The sequence below is a fragment of the Barbus barbus genome (genome assembly GCF_936440315.1).
Source record: "Barbus barbus genome assembly, chromosome: 46".
NCBI lineage: Eukaryota > Metazoa > Chordata > Actinopteri > Cypriniformes > Cyprinidae > Barbus > Barbus barbus.
Window position 1 is genome coordinate 9,802,139 of NC_136724.1, and position 13,827 is coordinate 9,815,965.

Genomic DNA, 13,827 nt, shown 5'->3' on the forward strand with positions numbered 1-13,827 from the left:
GTGTAGAAATGCAAGTGGGGGTTTAGAGGAGCCTGTGGGGTGACAGCAAGAGCTCTGTGGATGGTATTAGCAACACGCCAGATGCCCACATGTCATGGCCAGCACATCGCCCACTGACCCTAAGGCCATACAGCCACACTTGTGTGTCCATCCCTCCCCCTAACGAAGACGTCCCTCACTGCACACGCGTCTACGTACAAATACAACATACTAAAATAATCTGCCTTCTAAGGTATGTATGTGTACACTACCTTAAAATGTATGTAAAAAAGAATATGTGATATGTCATACAGATTTACAATAAAGACATTACCAAAAGATATCTATTTCATATAAATTCTGTTCTTTTGGACTTTCTATTCATCATAGAATCCTGAAAAATCACTCTTTCCTCAAAAATATTAAGCAGCATTGCTTTAAACATCGATAATAATAAGAAATGTTTCTTTTAAAAACTAAATTAAGTTTTAATTTGTAATAATATTTCACAATTTTACTTTTTTTACTATATTTCGATCAAAAACATTAAAAAACCTTACTCACCCCCCTGTTGTGTACCACTGATGTTTACATGATTCATTTGCCAAAAATTTCAGCCCGATCTCACGGCAATTCATACATATTTTACGAGGTGGCTAATTCGTACGACCTCACTCATACAAATTCATACGATTTTTGCTAAATCGTACGTATTTTACGAGTTGCCAATTCATATGAATTTGTACGAATTACCTACACTTAACCCCGCTTTTAAACCTACCCATCAGTGAGGTCGTACGAATTAGCCACCTTATTAAATATGTATGAATTGGTCATGAGGTAGCATTGGTCATTGACTCAATCTCATGTCATTGCAAAAAAAAAATTTATAACACTTGCAAACATTTTTGTTTACCAATGACTTTCATTGTATGGACAAAAAACACAGGCATTTCTCAAAATATCTTCTTTTTTGTCTTATACAGACAAAAGAAAGAACGACATAAGGGTGAATAAATAACAATGGAATTTTCATTTTTGAGTGAACCGTCTCTTAAAATCACTAAACCTTGAAAATCTTGTTCATGATTTACTGGAAAAGAGCACCATGAACACACTTCTAAACATCTCCTTTTGTGTCCTACAGAGGAAAGCAAGTCATACAGGTTTCGAAAGACATGAAAGGGAGTAATTTTCCTTTCTGGCTGAACTAATCCTGTAAAATACACAAGAGAGTGAGGCAGTGAATTCCTTTATCTGAATGGAACATCTAAATAAATGTTCATGTTCAATAAGATTATGAAAAAAAAAAAAAAAACAATATCGTAAACCTGAATTGCCTTTTACAGTCTCACACTTCCTCCCCTCACGTTTATTTCGGAGGCTCTCATCTCGTTCCTCATCTCATCCTAAGCAGTCATCTCATTCTCTCCCAGGTCACTCGGCAGCATCAATAGACATCATCATAAACACAAGCAATCGAAGCGCGAGCGTGGCGAATCTCTCCAACTCCCCCATACGCAAGGTCATCCTCCAACCTGTCTTCGCACAAAATGAAGGTTGTGGGGAAAGTCTGGAGCTTTGAAGCTCTAGAACTCCATTCCGTTAGAAGAGCGACACCCTGAGTTTCTGTTCCACGTCTTTAAATATAACAGGAAGGATGCCTTGACAAAAAAAAAAAATCACATTATAACTTCTGTGGATTGCCGGACGCAAACACTCGCATTCCTCTACCCCCTCATATACACACACAGTCTGTCCTGGCTCTCATCTCCTCAATCTTTGGTTTCAAAGGGATGGTATAAGGCAGAAGGACAGAGGGTTATGCATTAGTACTGGTCAGTGCTCAAAGAGACTCCATCATAAATAATAAAGGGTCTGTGAAGGACATCCAGACTCTAGTTACCGGCTACGCACTGCGCCTCGCATCGCACCAGACAAACACAAGATTGTCATTTTTCATCCAGCGATGACCACCCTCTCTACCCGTATGATTAGTTGACGGCTTCAATTATCCCACGCAATGGAAGCAACATGCAGAGTGATGGTGGAGAATTTGTTTTGCGAATGTTTGTGAGCGAACATTCATCCATTTCTCAGTGGAGAACAGGTCTTCTTCTACTATTTGTAAATACTGCATTTATTTACATTCAGAATAATGAAAGAAATGGACTTTTCTATGAATAATTTCTTTTTCCTGATTGTTTTAGTCAAGAAGCAATGGGAAATGTTAGAGCACAAACACTATTTTGATGAAGTATGAATTTACACTAAGTTTGGGGTCTGTAAAGTTTTTTTTTTTTTTTTTGAAATTCATACTTTTATTAGAGCATGAATTAAGTTGATCAAAATTGACATTAAAGAGATTTATGTAAAAAAAATATATATTTCAAGTAAATGCTGTTCTTTTGAACTAAATAAGAATCCTGAAAAAAAACTAATACACTGTAAAATAAATAAATAAAAATAAATAAAAAAAATTACTAAATAATTTTGGCAGCTGTGGTTGCCAGAGTAATTTTGTAAAAAAAAAAAAAAAAAAATAACAGAAAAATTTTAATTCATCATAATTAGCTTTTAATAAAGCTGCATAATAAAGGCCTTTCACGAAAAACACCAACATGGTAACACACACGACACTTAAATAATGCAATATACATTCAATTAACAACAGAGGATGTAACATAAAACCCAAATGTGACCCTGGACCACAAAACCAGTCTTAAGTCGCTGGGGTATATTTGTAGCAATAGCCAAAAATACACTGCATGGGTCAAAATTATCGATTTTTCTTTTATGTCAAAAATCATTAGGATATTAAGTAAAGATCATGTTCCATGAAGATATTTTGTAAATTTCTTACCGTAAATATATCAAAACTTAATTTTTGATAAGTAAAATGCATTTGGACAACATTAAAGGCGATTTTCTCAATATTTAGATTTTTTCATTTTTTATTTTCAGATTCCAGATATTCAAATAGTTGTATCTCGGCCAAACATTGTCCTATCCTAACAAACCATACATCAATGTAAGGCTTATTTATTCAGCTTTCATGTGATGTATAAATCTCAATTTTGAAAAATTGACACTTATGATTGGTTTTGTGGTCCAGGTTCACAAATGTGCATAACTGATTACAAAAACTATTATGATATTTAAAACAAAATACTTGTGGAGTGTCACACAGGGAATTCTGGGTGTATCAGTTTACATTTTTTTATGTAAATTATACGTTGATTTTGTTGGTTGACCACAGGAGGATTGCTGGTTATGTTACTGGTACCATCATCTTACACTAGAGACCAGCATCCAATCCCTGATGTAAATCATTTCTAAATAAAATGTACATTTTCACAATACATGATCGAAGGGGATCATTTCACCTTTATGTGACAAAGTTTTGCATTATAGTGTTAGGCTCAGAAACTTACAGTCTGTTACTAAAAGAAACAGTCTTTTTAAGATGCTGCGAGGCAGTTTGGAGATTAACTTTGAGCACGACACGAAAAACATTCACTTCAATTAGAGAATACTTGTGGAACAACCCAAAATATCTTCAATAACAGCTTTCTGTCCTATTGAGCAGAAAATAAATGTCTTCCTCCATCCATTACAAACTTGAGATGGAAGTGCCAATTAATTTCCCCTGTCCTTGCTGACCCTACCAGCAGCATGTTTCTAAAACAAAAGCGGACCCAGGACCGCTCCTGCCCAACCCCTGTAACCCCCATTCCCTGCTTAAATAGCATCTTATCTGTAGCCGCTGGCGGTACAGACGCATTAGCGAGTGGATTACACATGCTTGGTAGGCATGCATTAGGGAGATGGGGGCAGATCCCAGCTCAAAGCAGCCAACTAAAGGCCTGAGCCTGCCCTATAATGAGATCTAACTCCTGAGGAGAGGCACTCGGGGCTAGTGCGCTCTATTTAAAGAGGGCCAGCCTCATTTAAAAGACTGTGTCTGTGTCACTTTATTACTTAACCTGAGTGAGGCACATCAAGGCCCTTTTGCATTAGCATTGAACCCTCTCCTCCCTATTTTCAGCTAAGCTGATTACACAAACATAAAGTGTGTGCGTTTTTGTATTTGGGGGGCCTGAGAGGGACCAAAAGAAGCTAATGTGTATGTGTGTGCACATATGTGCACAAACGAGGCCGAAAAAGATAATGCAACTAATGTGTTTTGCTTGTGGCTAGCCATTAAAACACTATAGTCTTCTGGAGAGCTGCTTTATTTTTTTTCAAATTTGTTTCATAATTGATTAATTTAGCTACTTCTACACTGTTATTGAACTGAACTGAATCAACGCTGAACTGACTTGAGCTGAATAACGACACTATTGCCTTCTATACAGCTGCTTACAGCTGAATTGAGCTAGTTTCATAATTGAATAGCTTTACACAGTTATTGAACTGAACTGTATTAACACTGAACTAACTAGAGCTGATTGATTTGGTTTTGTATCTGATTTTCCTGTTTATTTCTGTGAAGCTGCTTTGAAAAATCGGTTTTGTATACAGCTCAATAGAAATAAAGGTGACTTAAAACACGCTAATCTAAACCTCATGGTTGACTTTTAGATGCTCTGCATTACTCTGAATGACAATTGGTTGTCAAAACCATCTTCTCAGCTCAAAATACAATTTTCAGACTCAAAAAGTTGCGCGTTCCACTTGAACGGTACGTTCTCCTCTTAAAGAACAGCGCATTGAGTCATAAACCTTCTGCCTCTTCTCTTGTCTACAACAGATACATTTTCCTCTCAAACTCCCACTCAATTACACAAATCAATACACATTTCTTTTATCTTTTCGTGCCTTTTTTTTCCTCCCGTTCTCTCGGCTGAAGGTGACCCCTGGGCTGGAACGTGTCCTCCATTTCGGTGGAATCGGTATAAGTGCTGGCCATTTGGCGTGGACGTTAAGTGTATGAAATGAGTGGCCCTGTCTCTCTCTGGTCCTCTCCTCCTGACAGGCTGATGATAGAAGCGTCACATCCTGGGCCTGAATAAAATGCAAACTGACAAGAGACAAGGCTTTGGTGGCTGAATATAATGCCGGATTGTGCCTCCGAGTGCCTTATTATCTTGTCTTGGGATGCTGGAGAGGAGGCGGGTCTCTTATAAAAGAGTAGACAGCCACTGTACACACACACACACAAGCCATCTCCTATTTTGCGAGCAAGAGCGAAAAAACAGGAGTTTGGCCTCCTAACCACTGCTTTTGCAGCTAATGTACCTGACAATAAATAGGCAAGGGGTTGTTGGGGATGTTTGCGTGTGATAGCTGGAGTGAAACCTGGAGAAATTAGCTTTTTAAAAGGCGGGGGAGGTCTAAAAACATCGGGAGTTGAAAGTGAGAAGAAGATGAAGGAGAAAGATGTTATTCTGAAGTCGACGGCCTTAAATTTAGTAATCTTGTTCCGAATGACACAAAAAAAGGTTTAAAGCACGCGGTTGAGAACTAATCAGCCTCTTTTATCACAAACACCACCCGAGCAGTCCTGATGAATCGGTCAAGGATTTTTAAACGCTTTTTGAATAAAAGCAGCTGGGTCTTAAACATTTTCTAACCATTTAAAACGCATTTTACTTTTTTATACATTGTTGGAGTGAGCAGGCAATGTTTCTATGTAAAACAAAATATGAGATTTGGATTTCTAAAACACTTTTCTTTTATCAGCACCCTTTAAAGTTTAAAACTAAGCATACTTTTGAGGAAATTCAGTGGCATTCAGTTCAAATCTAGTCCACCACATTACAAAAAAAAAAGTTCAATCATCTATATATTTCACTCGCTCATTGTCCTTGCAAAAAAAACTCTCATAATGCTTCGACGAGGAGTTAACTTCTTTCCCTAAAGATTGACAAAATCCACAGAATGTTCTATCCACGTCGCACAAAGCGAGGCCCATCATATTCTCCATCTTCTCTCACTGCGGCCCTTCATACTCCTGTAGAATCCCCCCTGCCCCCCTTCAACTTTTGAAAGCAAATGTCAAGGCCGGTCTTTTGTCGGCTGTTACACATATGCGTTTGTGCGGAAATTAGACTGCACATTTTTCCATACATGCACAAGTGATGTGGCCTTTTATGCTGAATTTTCCATTGAAAAACATTTAGGCGACGTTCTTGTTATCAGCACCTACACTCAATCGGTGTTGAAAATCAACCTAGGAAAGAGATGAAAAGAAGTCTTTTAATTTCCTCATCCTCTTGGTCAGATCTTTTCAAACAGGGGATGCAAAAGCTCACTCAATGCCGCATATCAATTTGTCGAGCATCAATTGAGTCGCTAGACATATGTATTGCACTTTTGTGACCTTTAAACGTACAGAACCTCCTTTGAGCGCAGCAGAAGATGATTTAATCAAACAATGTCTAGCCGTAGAAAAGAAATCACTTCAGTATAAATCCTTTTATGCAGCTGATGGGAAAAAAACTGTCTCTTGAATGTTCAATATAAAGCTTTAAATTCAGATTATAAGCATTTAGAATATAGACGCAGATAATATAAATCTATCAAGTTTAAACTAAATGGTAAATGTATCATGTTGAGTGCATTTTAACTTACACAATATGGTTCAGATTAATTCTACTTATCTGATTTATTTTAAAATTGTTTTAATTATTTCAAATGTGGTTTCTTTGTTTTCATAATATATATTAAAATAATGGCATTTGATGTCAAAAAAGCTGCATATTTCACAAAAAATTTATTTTCTTTTAATGTCTTTATGGTTTTAATTTTTTCAGTTATGTCTTTGCTTTCATTATAATAAATATTGTAAAAAGAGAGTTACATATCTAACAAATTAAGCATACATATATATATTATGGCAATAGTTAACAAGAAACATTTAACAAATCAAAAAGTTAAAAACATAAAACAATAAAAAAAATGTAATAACCTGCCTTGCATTTTTCCTATAATTTCATATCTTTTTTTCCTGTAATTTCACATCTTTCAATCTCAATTCTTTCTGTAACCAAAGTACAGTGACCTTTCAGACATTTCTCTGATAGGCACCAGTGCCCAAGGCCAGATTCAGCCGTGCCCATTTGCCCCGAGCAGCCCCTTGGCACTGCCCACGGCCCATACCTGGTGTATCTCTCATAGGCCAAGAAAAGAGCAGGGATGCCCCATTCGGTGGCCTTAAAAAGAAAGGCCAATATTTTTTTAATAATGTTAAACCTAGTCTGACCACATGCTAAAAAATGAGGAATGTATTGATTCAACAAAAAAAAAAGGTCTGAAAAAGAATGCGCCTACATCAAAACTGTGTGTGTGCGTGTATATGTGTTTGTGTAAGCGTGCAAAAAAAGTGAGATTTTACAAAAAGAATAGATTGACAGATAGACAATGAGCTGTAAAGCTGAGCGTAAAGAGAAAAAGCAACAAGCAAACAAAAGCAGGTTTGATGCTTATTGAAGTAAATTGTAACACTGGCATTATGAAACAGTAACTGGGCTTTTCTTGCCTTGGGATATTCTAAAAAATTCATCAGAATGACAGCGGGAACCACAAGACTGATCAGGGCCTGACAGAGAGGTTCGGACGGGGATCAGACACAACCCCCTACCCCCCCCCCCACACACACCACCCCAACCCAACTCCCAAAATCAAATCAGCAAAAAGACCCGCCGTGGTGACACACCATCACCGTGGTGACAGCCTACACTGCGCCTGCCCGCAGTCCCGCTCCCAAATCTATTCTCTCCAAAAATTCAGTCTACCGCGCTCTAAACTATGCGCCCCTCGCATACACACACATACACTCTTGTTATGTGCGTTTGCTGCACATAAGGGGGGTAGCTGATGTTTGATGTATAATTCATCTCAAAACACCAAGCAATACTCTTTATTCTGTTCTTTTAATGTCTAATGTAACATAGCTTCAGTGATAGCTCAAACCGGACTGCAATGAGGACTGAGTACCTGAGTCAGTTCATCAAAAGCAAAGTTATTATAAAACAATGTGAATTCAGCAATAATGCTTCATAATTCATCATTATGACCTCGAAAAAAATGTATTACTCGTTATTTTTTAAACAAATAATGTAACGAAAAGGAAAATTAGATACTTCGGTATTAACATAGAGGAGATTTTCTAAAAGCTAGCAAATAAAAGCATGTATATTTCATACGTTTCTAAAAAATTAATTGTTTGGGTTTTATAGTAGATATAAAAAGTCCTCTGACAGCATTAAATGTTTATTATGATCAGGTAAGTGGCAGGGGATCAGAATCTATTATAATTAATGTAATGCTGTTAGTTCTAACATAGAGAGCAATAGAAAAGCTCCCTACGGGCATCAGTCAGTCTAACTATGAACACTGACAAGAGGAAGATGCAGTCACAGCTACTGAATATCAAACCTGAAGCACAGAATCCAGCTTGAATTAACACCGTATCAACTGAAATAATAAGCCTTAGAAATATTTATGTGATAAATTGCTGGTAATTACAGGAATGAATGCAAATAACAGCAGACACGTTCGAGGCTGAGTGCAAACACTTCTAAAGCATTTAAGTTTTCTGAGGAGGTCACTTTATTAGGCTGGATTTTCAGTACAGAGGTTATTGTTCACTCCTTTTTATGCATGTGCTCTTTTAAATTTATTTGAGATATTGTACTGCATCTCTGAGATCATGCTGACTCTTTTATTAATGTAATTTTCTAATAAAAAGCATATTACAAATTTGTCAGAGGTGGTGTGTTGTGTGCACGTTCACACTTGTGCTTCTTTGTTCTTTCATAAAAGTGAATTCCTCGATAAGAATAAATTGTTCTGAATTCAGTATTATGCATATAAATTGAAATACATAAGCACAACAGCAAATAAGATTTTTTTTAGAAGTAGAAGATTATAAAGCAGAAAAGGACATGCAAGAAAAAAAAAGTGATATGTGCTGTATGGCACTATAGAACATAAATCACAGGTGAAAAATAAATGTAAAGGTGATGTTTGGAGTCTATAAACTCAATAGCAGGAATTTGAGAAAATTGCAGGTTGATTCTGAAACATGTGTTTCTGACTTCTATTCAAATTGAAAAATGAAATTCTGTCTGAAACAGCCAGCGGCAAAGTTACACAAGTCTTAAAGTATATCATTAATGTTGCAAATTTGACAACCACAGAAACAGTCCATCAATGCATACTGAATCCAAATGGTTTGAAACTTGTCTTTTCACGCCCTAATCTATATCACTGCTGAGCAGTTTAAGGATTTCTAGGCTTTTTTCCCATTTAACAAGGTCAGAGCAATCATTCTGACTGCAAGGAACATCAAATTTTAACATAGCATTAAAGAACACACTATTTTAAGATGTTAATTAAATGCAACATTTTAAGATTTTTAAATATATTTTGTGGCAGAGCTCATCAAATATGCCAAAAGTCGATAAAGTATGCTCTGTACTCACAAAGATAAAGCATAATTAAAGAGCATGTTTAATGATCAAAATAATTTTTAAATGCTTTTAAATTAAACTTCATCTAGCATTCTGGAATATTAACAATATTAAACTTGAAATCTCTCATAGTGCTACACTGAAACAGAACTTTTCATAATTATAATAATCAACATTACTATAAAATTGTCTATATATATACACATACACACACACATACACACACACACACATATAACTTTTAAAAGTCATGTTGCTTTAGAAAGTAAAAAAATCATATTAATAAAAAATTAGAATAATACATAAAGAATAATATAAATAAATAATGATAATAATAATAATATTGACTGTTGTTTTATTATTATTACAACAACATCAAGTGTCTTTTAAAGTGATTCAGGGTATATGATGCTCCTCATCAAGAATATACAATTCAGTCTGCTTAGATCTGAACTCCTCATGAGGCCGTGGAGCCACAACAATCACATTTCTCTCCCTCAGGCCTCTTCACTTTCTCTCATTTTATCTTCAGCCTAAGCCGAGGAGATCTCAAATGTGAAGAAATGTCACCCTGTATGACAGATGAGTGTGTGTGTGTGTGTACATTATATGTCTCCTGTTGCCTATTTGCCCCAGATTCTGTCACATTTTTCTGCTTTATGAACACCAACAAAAAAACTGGTCACCACATACCGCATGGCTGCACCCCACCAAGCGTCACAGGAATAGGACACTTCCTCCACAAGCTTTCCACAGTGGAAATTTGATAGATTAGCAGCAAAAATGCATTTTGAATGCACAGGGTAAACTTAGAGAAGAACTTTTACTGTCTATAAAAAGCCAGATTAAATCTAAGGAATATATATAGGCTATGTGAATATATTGCATTCACAAAAACATAATTTGAGGTCACTCAGCATTTAAAACTAGTAAGAGAAACACATATATCGTCAATCTCCAATCTCATGACCCCAGATCCACCTACAACTGAACCACAACTTTTACCTGCTCTGCTCCAGCACTTTCTACCACAGCATCTCGCAAACACAAACAAACAAACAAACACATTCTCCCCGGTGTCAAGTTCTCCCACGCATGACCCCAGGTGTCACGCACAATAACGAGGAGGATGAAGGCTGGACTTACCATACATCTTCTCCTCCGAGTCTATGTCAGCTGACAGCAGCAAGGGTTCCTCGTTGAGCTCACTGTCCGGGCTGGTCGCTTTGTCGTCATCCCGCAGCTCGCAGGCGTCCATATCGGCACGCAGAGGGAGCAGCGGTTTGCTCAGCTGCCCTGTGATCATCGGATCCTGGAGGCGAGCGGAGGAAGGACCAGGTCGGGAGGACAATGAGTGGGGGGGAAAGGCAAAAGAAGTGATGTTAGCTTTGGTGCGCACTGGTTCACTCACAGTGGGTCTCAAGTGCACACATGCCCGCTCATTTCCTTGCTTTCTCTCTCTCTCTCTCTCTTTGCTTTCTGAAACTCACCACCTCTTCTAACACTCTCTATGGTAGCGCTTGCGCGCTCTCTCTCTCTCTCGCTCTCTGTCTCTCTCTTTTCTGATGGCTGTTGCTGCTGGTTGTAGTGCTGAAGAGCTCTTGTGGATGGCAGAAATTTGAAAAGATTTTGGTTAAAAATGCTCCACTTGTCAAATGACTCATTTTCATGAGTATCACCAAGGGCCATCAGCACTAAAATAGAACACTTAAGTTACATATAAAAGTGTCACATTTGTCAAGCAAAAACGGTTTTGTTTTAATTAAAAAAAAGTTTTTGCATTTAACAGTAAATGAGAATTAAAATGTTGTTTTTTCAACCCTGGTTGTCAATATTATATATATGTGTATTAATACTTTAAATACTGGCCTTTGGGTCATCACATCTGATTGGATGAGAACATACAGCATGAGTATTGAGAGAATATGTAAATCAAAGTTGAATGAAGTGGGCCATTACATTCTCAATGAAGTGCAGCTGATACTTTCTCTCTCTATATATACACTCTAGAATGAATGCTTTAAATAAAATGATAAGAGACTGAATGAGCAGCATGATAACAATTAGAATGATTGTTTTATTTTAAAATATTAATTTTAGAGTTCTTCTGAAGAATTATTACTTTTTATACACTTTCTATATGATTTAAATACAATAAAGTAAACTAAGTAGTAAACAAATGAAGAAATTAGTTCAATAAATAAATAAGAACATATAGAGTTTTTAAAATAAATTCAATAACATAAACAGAAGCAAGAAAAAGTTATATAACAAGAAACTTACCAGAAGGGTGCTTCCAGATTAAAGCGAAAAATGTCTGAATTATTATGCTCCAAAAATCTAACTTTGCTAAAATCCACGAGCAGTTAGAGCATGCCAGAGAGTTATGTGAGATCAGTCAGTGCATGCTTGTCACAAAGCCCAAAAACCAGTGTGGATAACGTAGATACATCAAGTGAGCACTGCTGGTGCAAGCCTGGGATTGCCTCTGGAGACTCGAGATGTCACCTCCACTCTCTCGCTCTCTCTCTCTCTCTCTCTCTCTCTCTCTCGTGCGCTTCAGAAGTACCTCCCCCACCCCTTCTGATGGTGAGACACAAACAAATGTGTAGACATAGGGAGGGCAAAAAAGCTGCTTTTCTCTTTTTATGCTCTATTATTTATAGAGTCGTTTCTGCTCAAATGAGTCTGAGATGGGAGCTAGGTGATCCTTTCGGATCAAGTGCCGTCATGGTGCATCTGCCCCCCCTTGATTCCGCCCCATCTCTCTTGGTCCTCGGGGTGGTCGATGAACGGCAGCCTGTGGGGCCTCTGTTAATGTGCTTCTCAGATGGAGAGCATTAGAGTTTGATATGACACATGATAATCTATGAAAATGTTAATCAATAGAAATAGTTTAAGCTGTCATTCGTGGTGCGGCCGCTTGGTCAATACCCTGCGCTTTGCAACAATGTCTCTTGTCATCGCTTCACTGGAGTTTTTCTCAATGCACTTATGCACAAGCAACTCACCGATGCACCCCTCTATTTCGGAACGGCGCTGAACGAGGGAGCTTCTAACGCTGCATTCATTTAAGGCACAACATCCATCCATCCCTCCTCCCATTCCTTCTCTACCCTTTGAGCTGCCTGATAGGTCCAGTGGAGGGCAAAATTAATACCTAATTGAATTGTGAAGTCATCAAAATAATCAATACTTTTTTATTATTTATTCTTTACAGTCTGTTGACTGAACGAGAACTGTGAGAGGCCAAGGGAGAGTGAGAGAGAGAGAGAGAGAGAGAGAGAGAGAACGAGGGGGCACAGGCCTGAGAGGATGCAATACAATGTAATTTTCACTATGGCCTGCTGGAGAAGAGAGGGCACAATAAAATAGAAGAAAAAATTACAAGAAAAAGAATGAGGGAAGAGAGAATGGGAATTTTTCCACAAGTTATAACCAGATTTAGACATTTTCTGAAGAAAGCGTTTGTTTTCTCCACAAATCTAGGGGTGGATGTCAGAGGGTTGCTATTTAGTTGTAAGGTCTGAAAGGCTGGTGGTTGCTAGGTTGATGCTAATTGTTTTATTTTATTATAATTTAAAAAACACAGTACCGTTCAAAAGAAGGATTCTTTAAAATAAATTATTACTTTCATTTAGCAAGGACACACAAATTGTTCCTATGAACTTTGTATTCATGAAAGTATTTCTAACTTATTGATAATAATAATAAAAAAAAAATCTGCATATTAGAATGATTTCTGAAGGATGATGGGACACTGAAGTCTGGAGCAAATGCTTTACCATCACAGAATTTTAAAATACATTAAAATACAAAAGCGTAATTTGGAATAGTGTTTCACAGTTTTACAGTTATTATTATTATTATTTTTGAAATAAATAAAGTCATGGTGAGCAAGCAAGACTTATTTCAAAAACAATAAAAATCTTACCAAACTTTTGATTTTACATTTATTCTTTTACTTTTATATTTTTATTTTAAACATTTGTTTGTTTTTTGTCCATATTTGCTGGTGCCAGTACAAATCAATTAAACGGTGATACTCTTTAGTTATTTTTTTCTCAAAAAGAAAATAATATCAGAAGACATGTAAAGTCCCGCCTTCTCTCGCTCTCTCTTTTTTCCTCACTCTCTCTCTCACAGTTAATTACACTAATGAAACTGGGACTCCCAGGGCAGTTCTTCATGCCAAAGAGCATATGTGAAGGGACCTGTGGAGTGTGTGCGCGTGTCAATGTGTGTGTACCGTATGTGTGTGTTTGGGATCGCCTTACTCCCTCTCGGCCACACAGGAGGAGAAACAAGAAAAAGCACTCGAGCCCCTCTCCCTCCCTTTCTCCTTTTTCCTACTCTGTGGGTCATTTCTGAACCTTTTTCCTCATAAGATATCCATGCTAATTGCTAATGGCCTTAGCTGCCATGGTCT

The 13,827-nt window shown here is 37.2% G+C and overlaps 1 protein-coding gene across 1 annotated transcript in view; it reads right to left on the minus strand.

Moving 5' to 3' along the window:
- Nucleotides 1-10,704, minus strand: part of LOC306865238 (POU domain, class 6, transcription factor 2-like) — a gene marked incomplete at both ends in the record, with an annotated part of 108,810 nt that extends 98,106 nt beyond the window's left edge. Inside the window, one exon of the mRNA XM_079409725.1 lies at nucleotides 10,545-10,704. Coding sequence (XP_079265851.1) covers nucleotides 10,545-10,704 — 160 coding nt within the window. The remainder of the gene's footprint in view (nucleotides 1-10,544) is intronic.
- Between the last annotated feature and the right edge of the window lie 3,123 nt (nucleotides 10,705-13,827).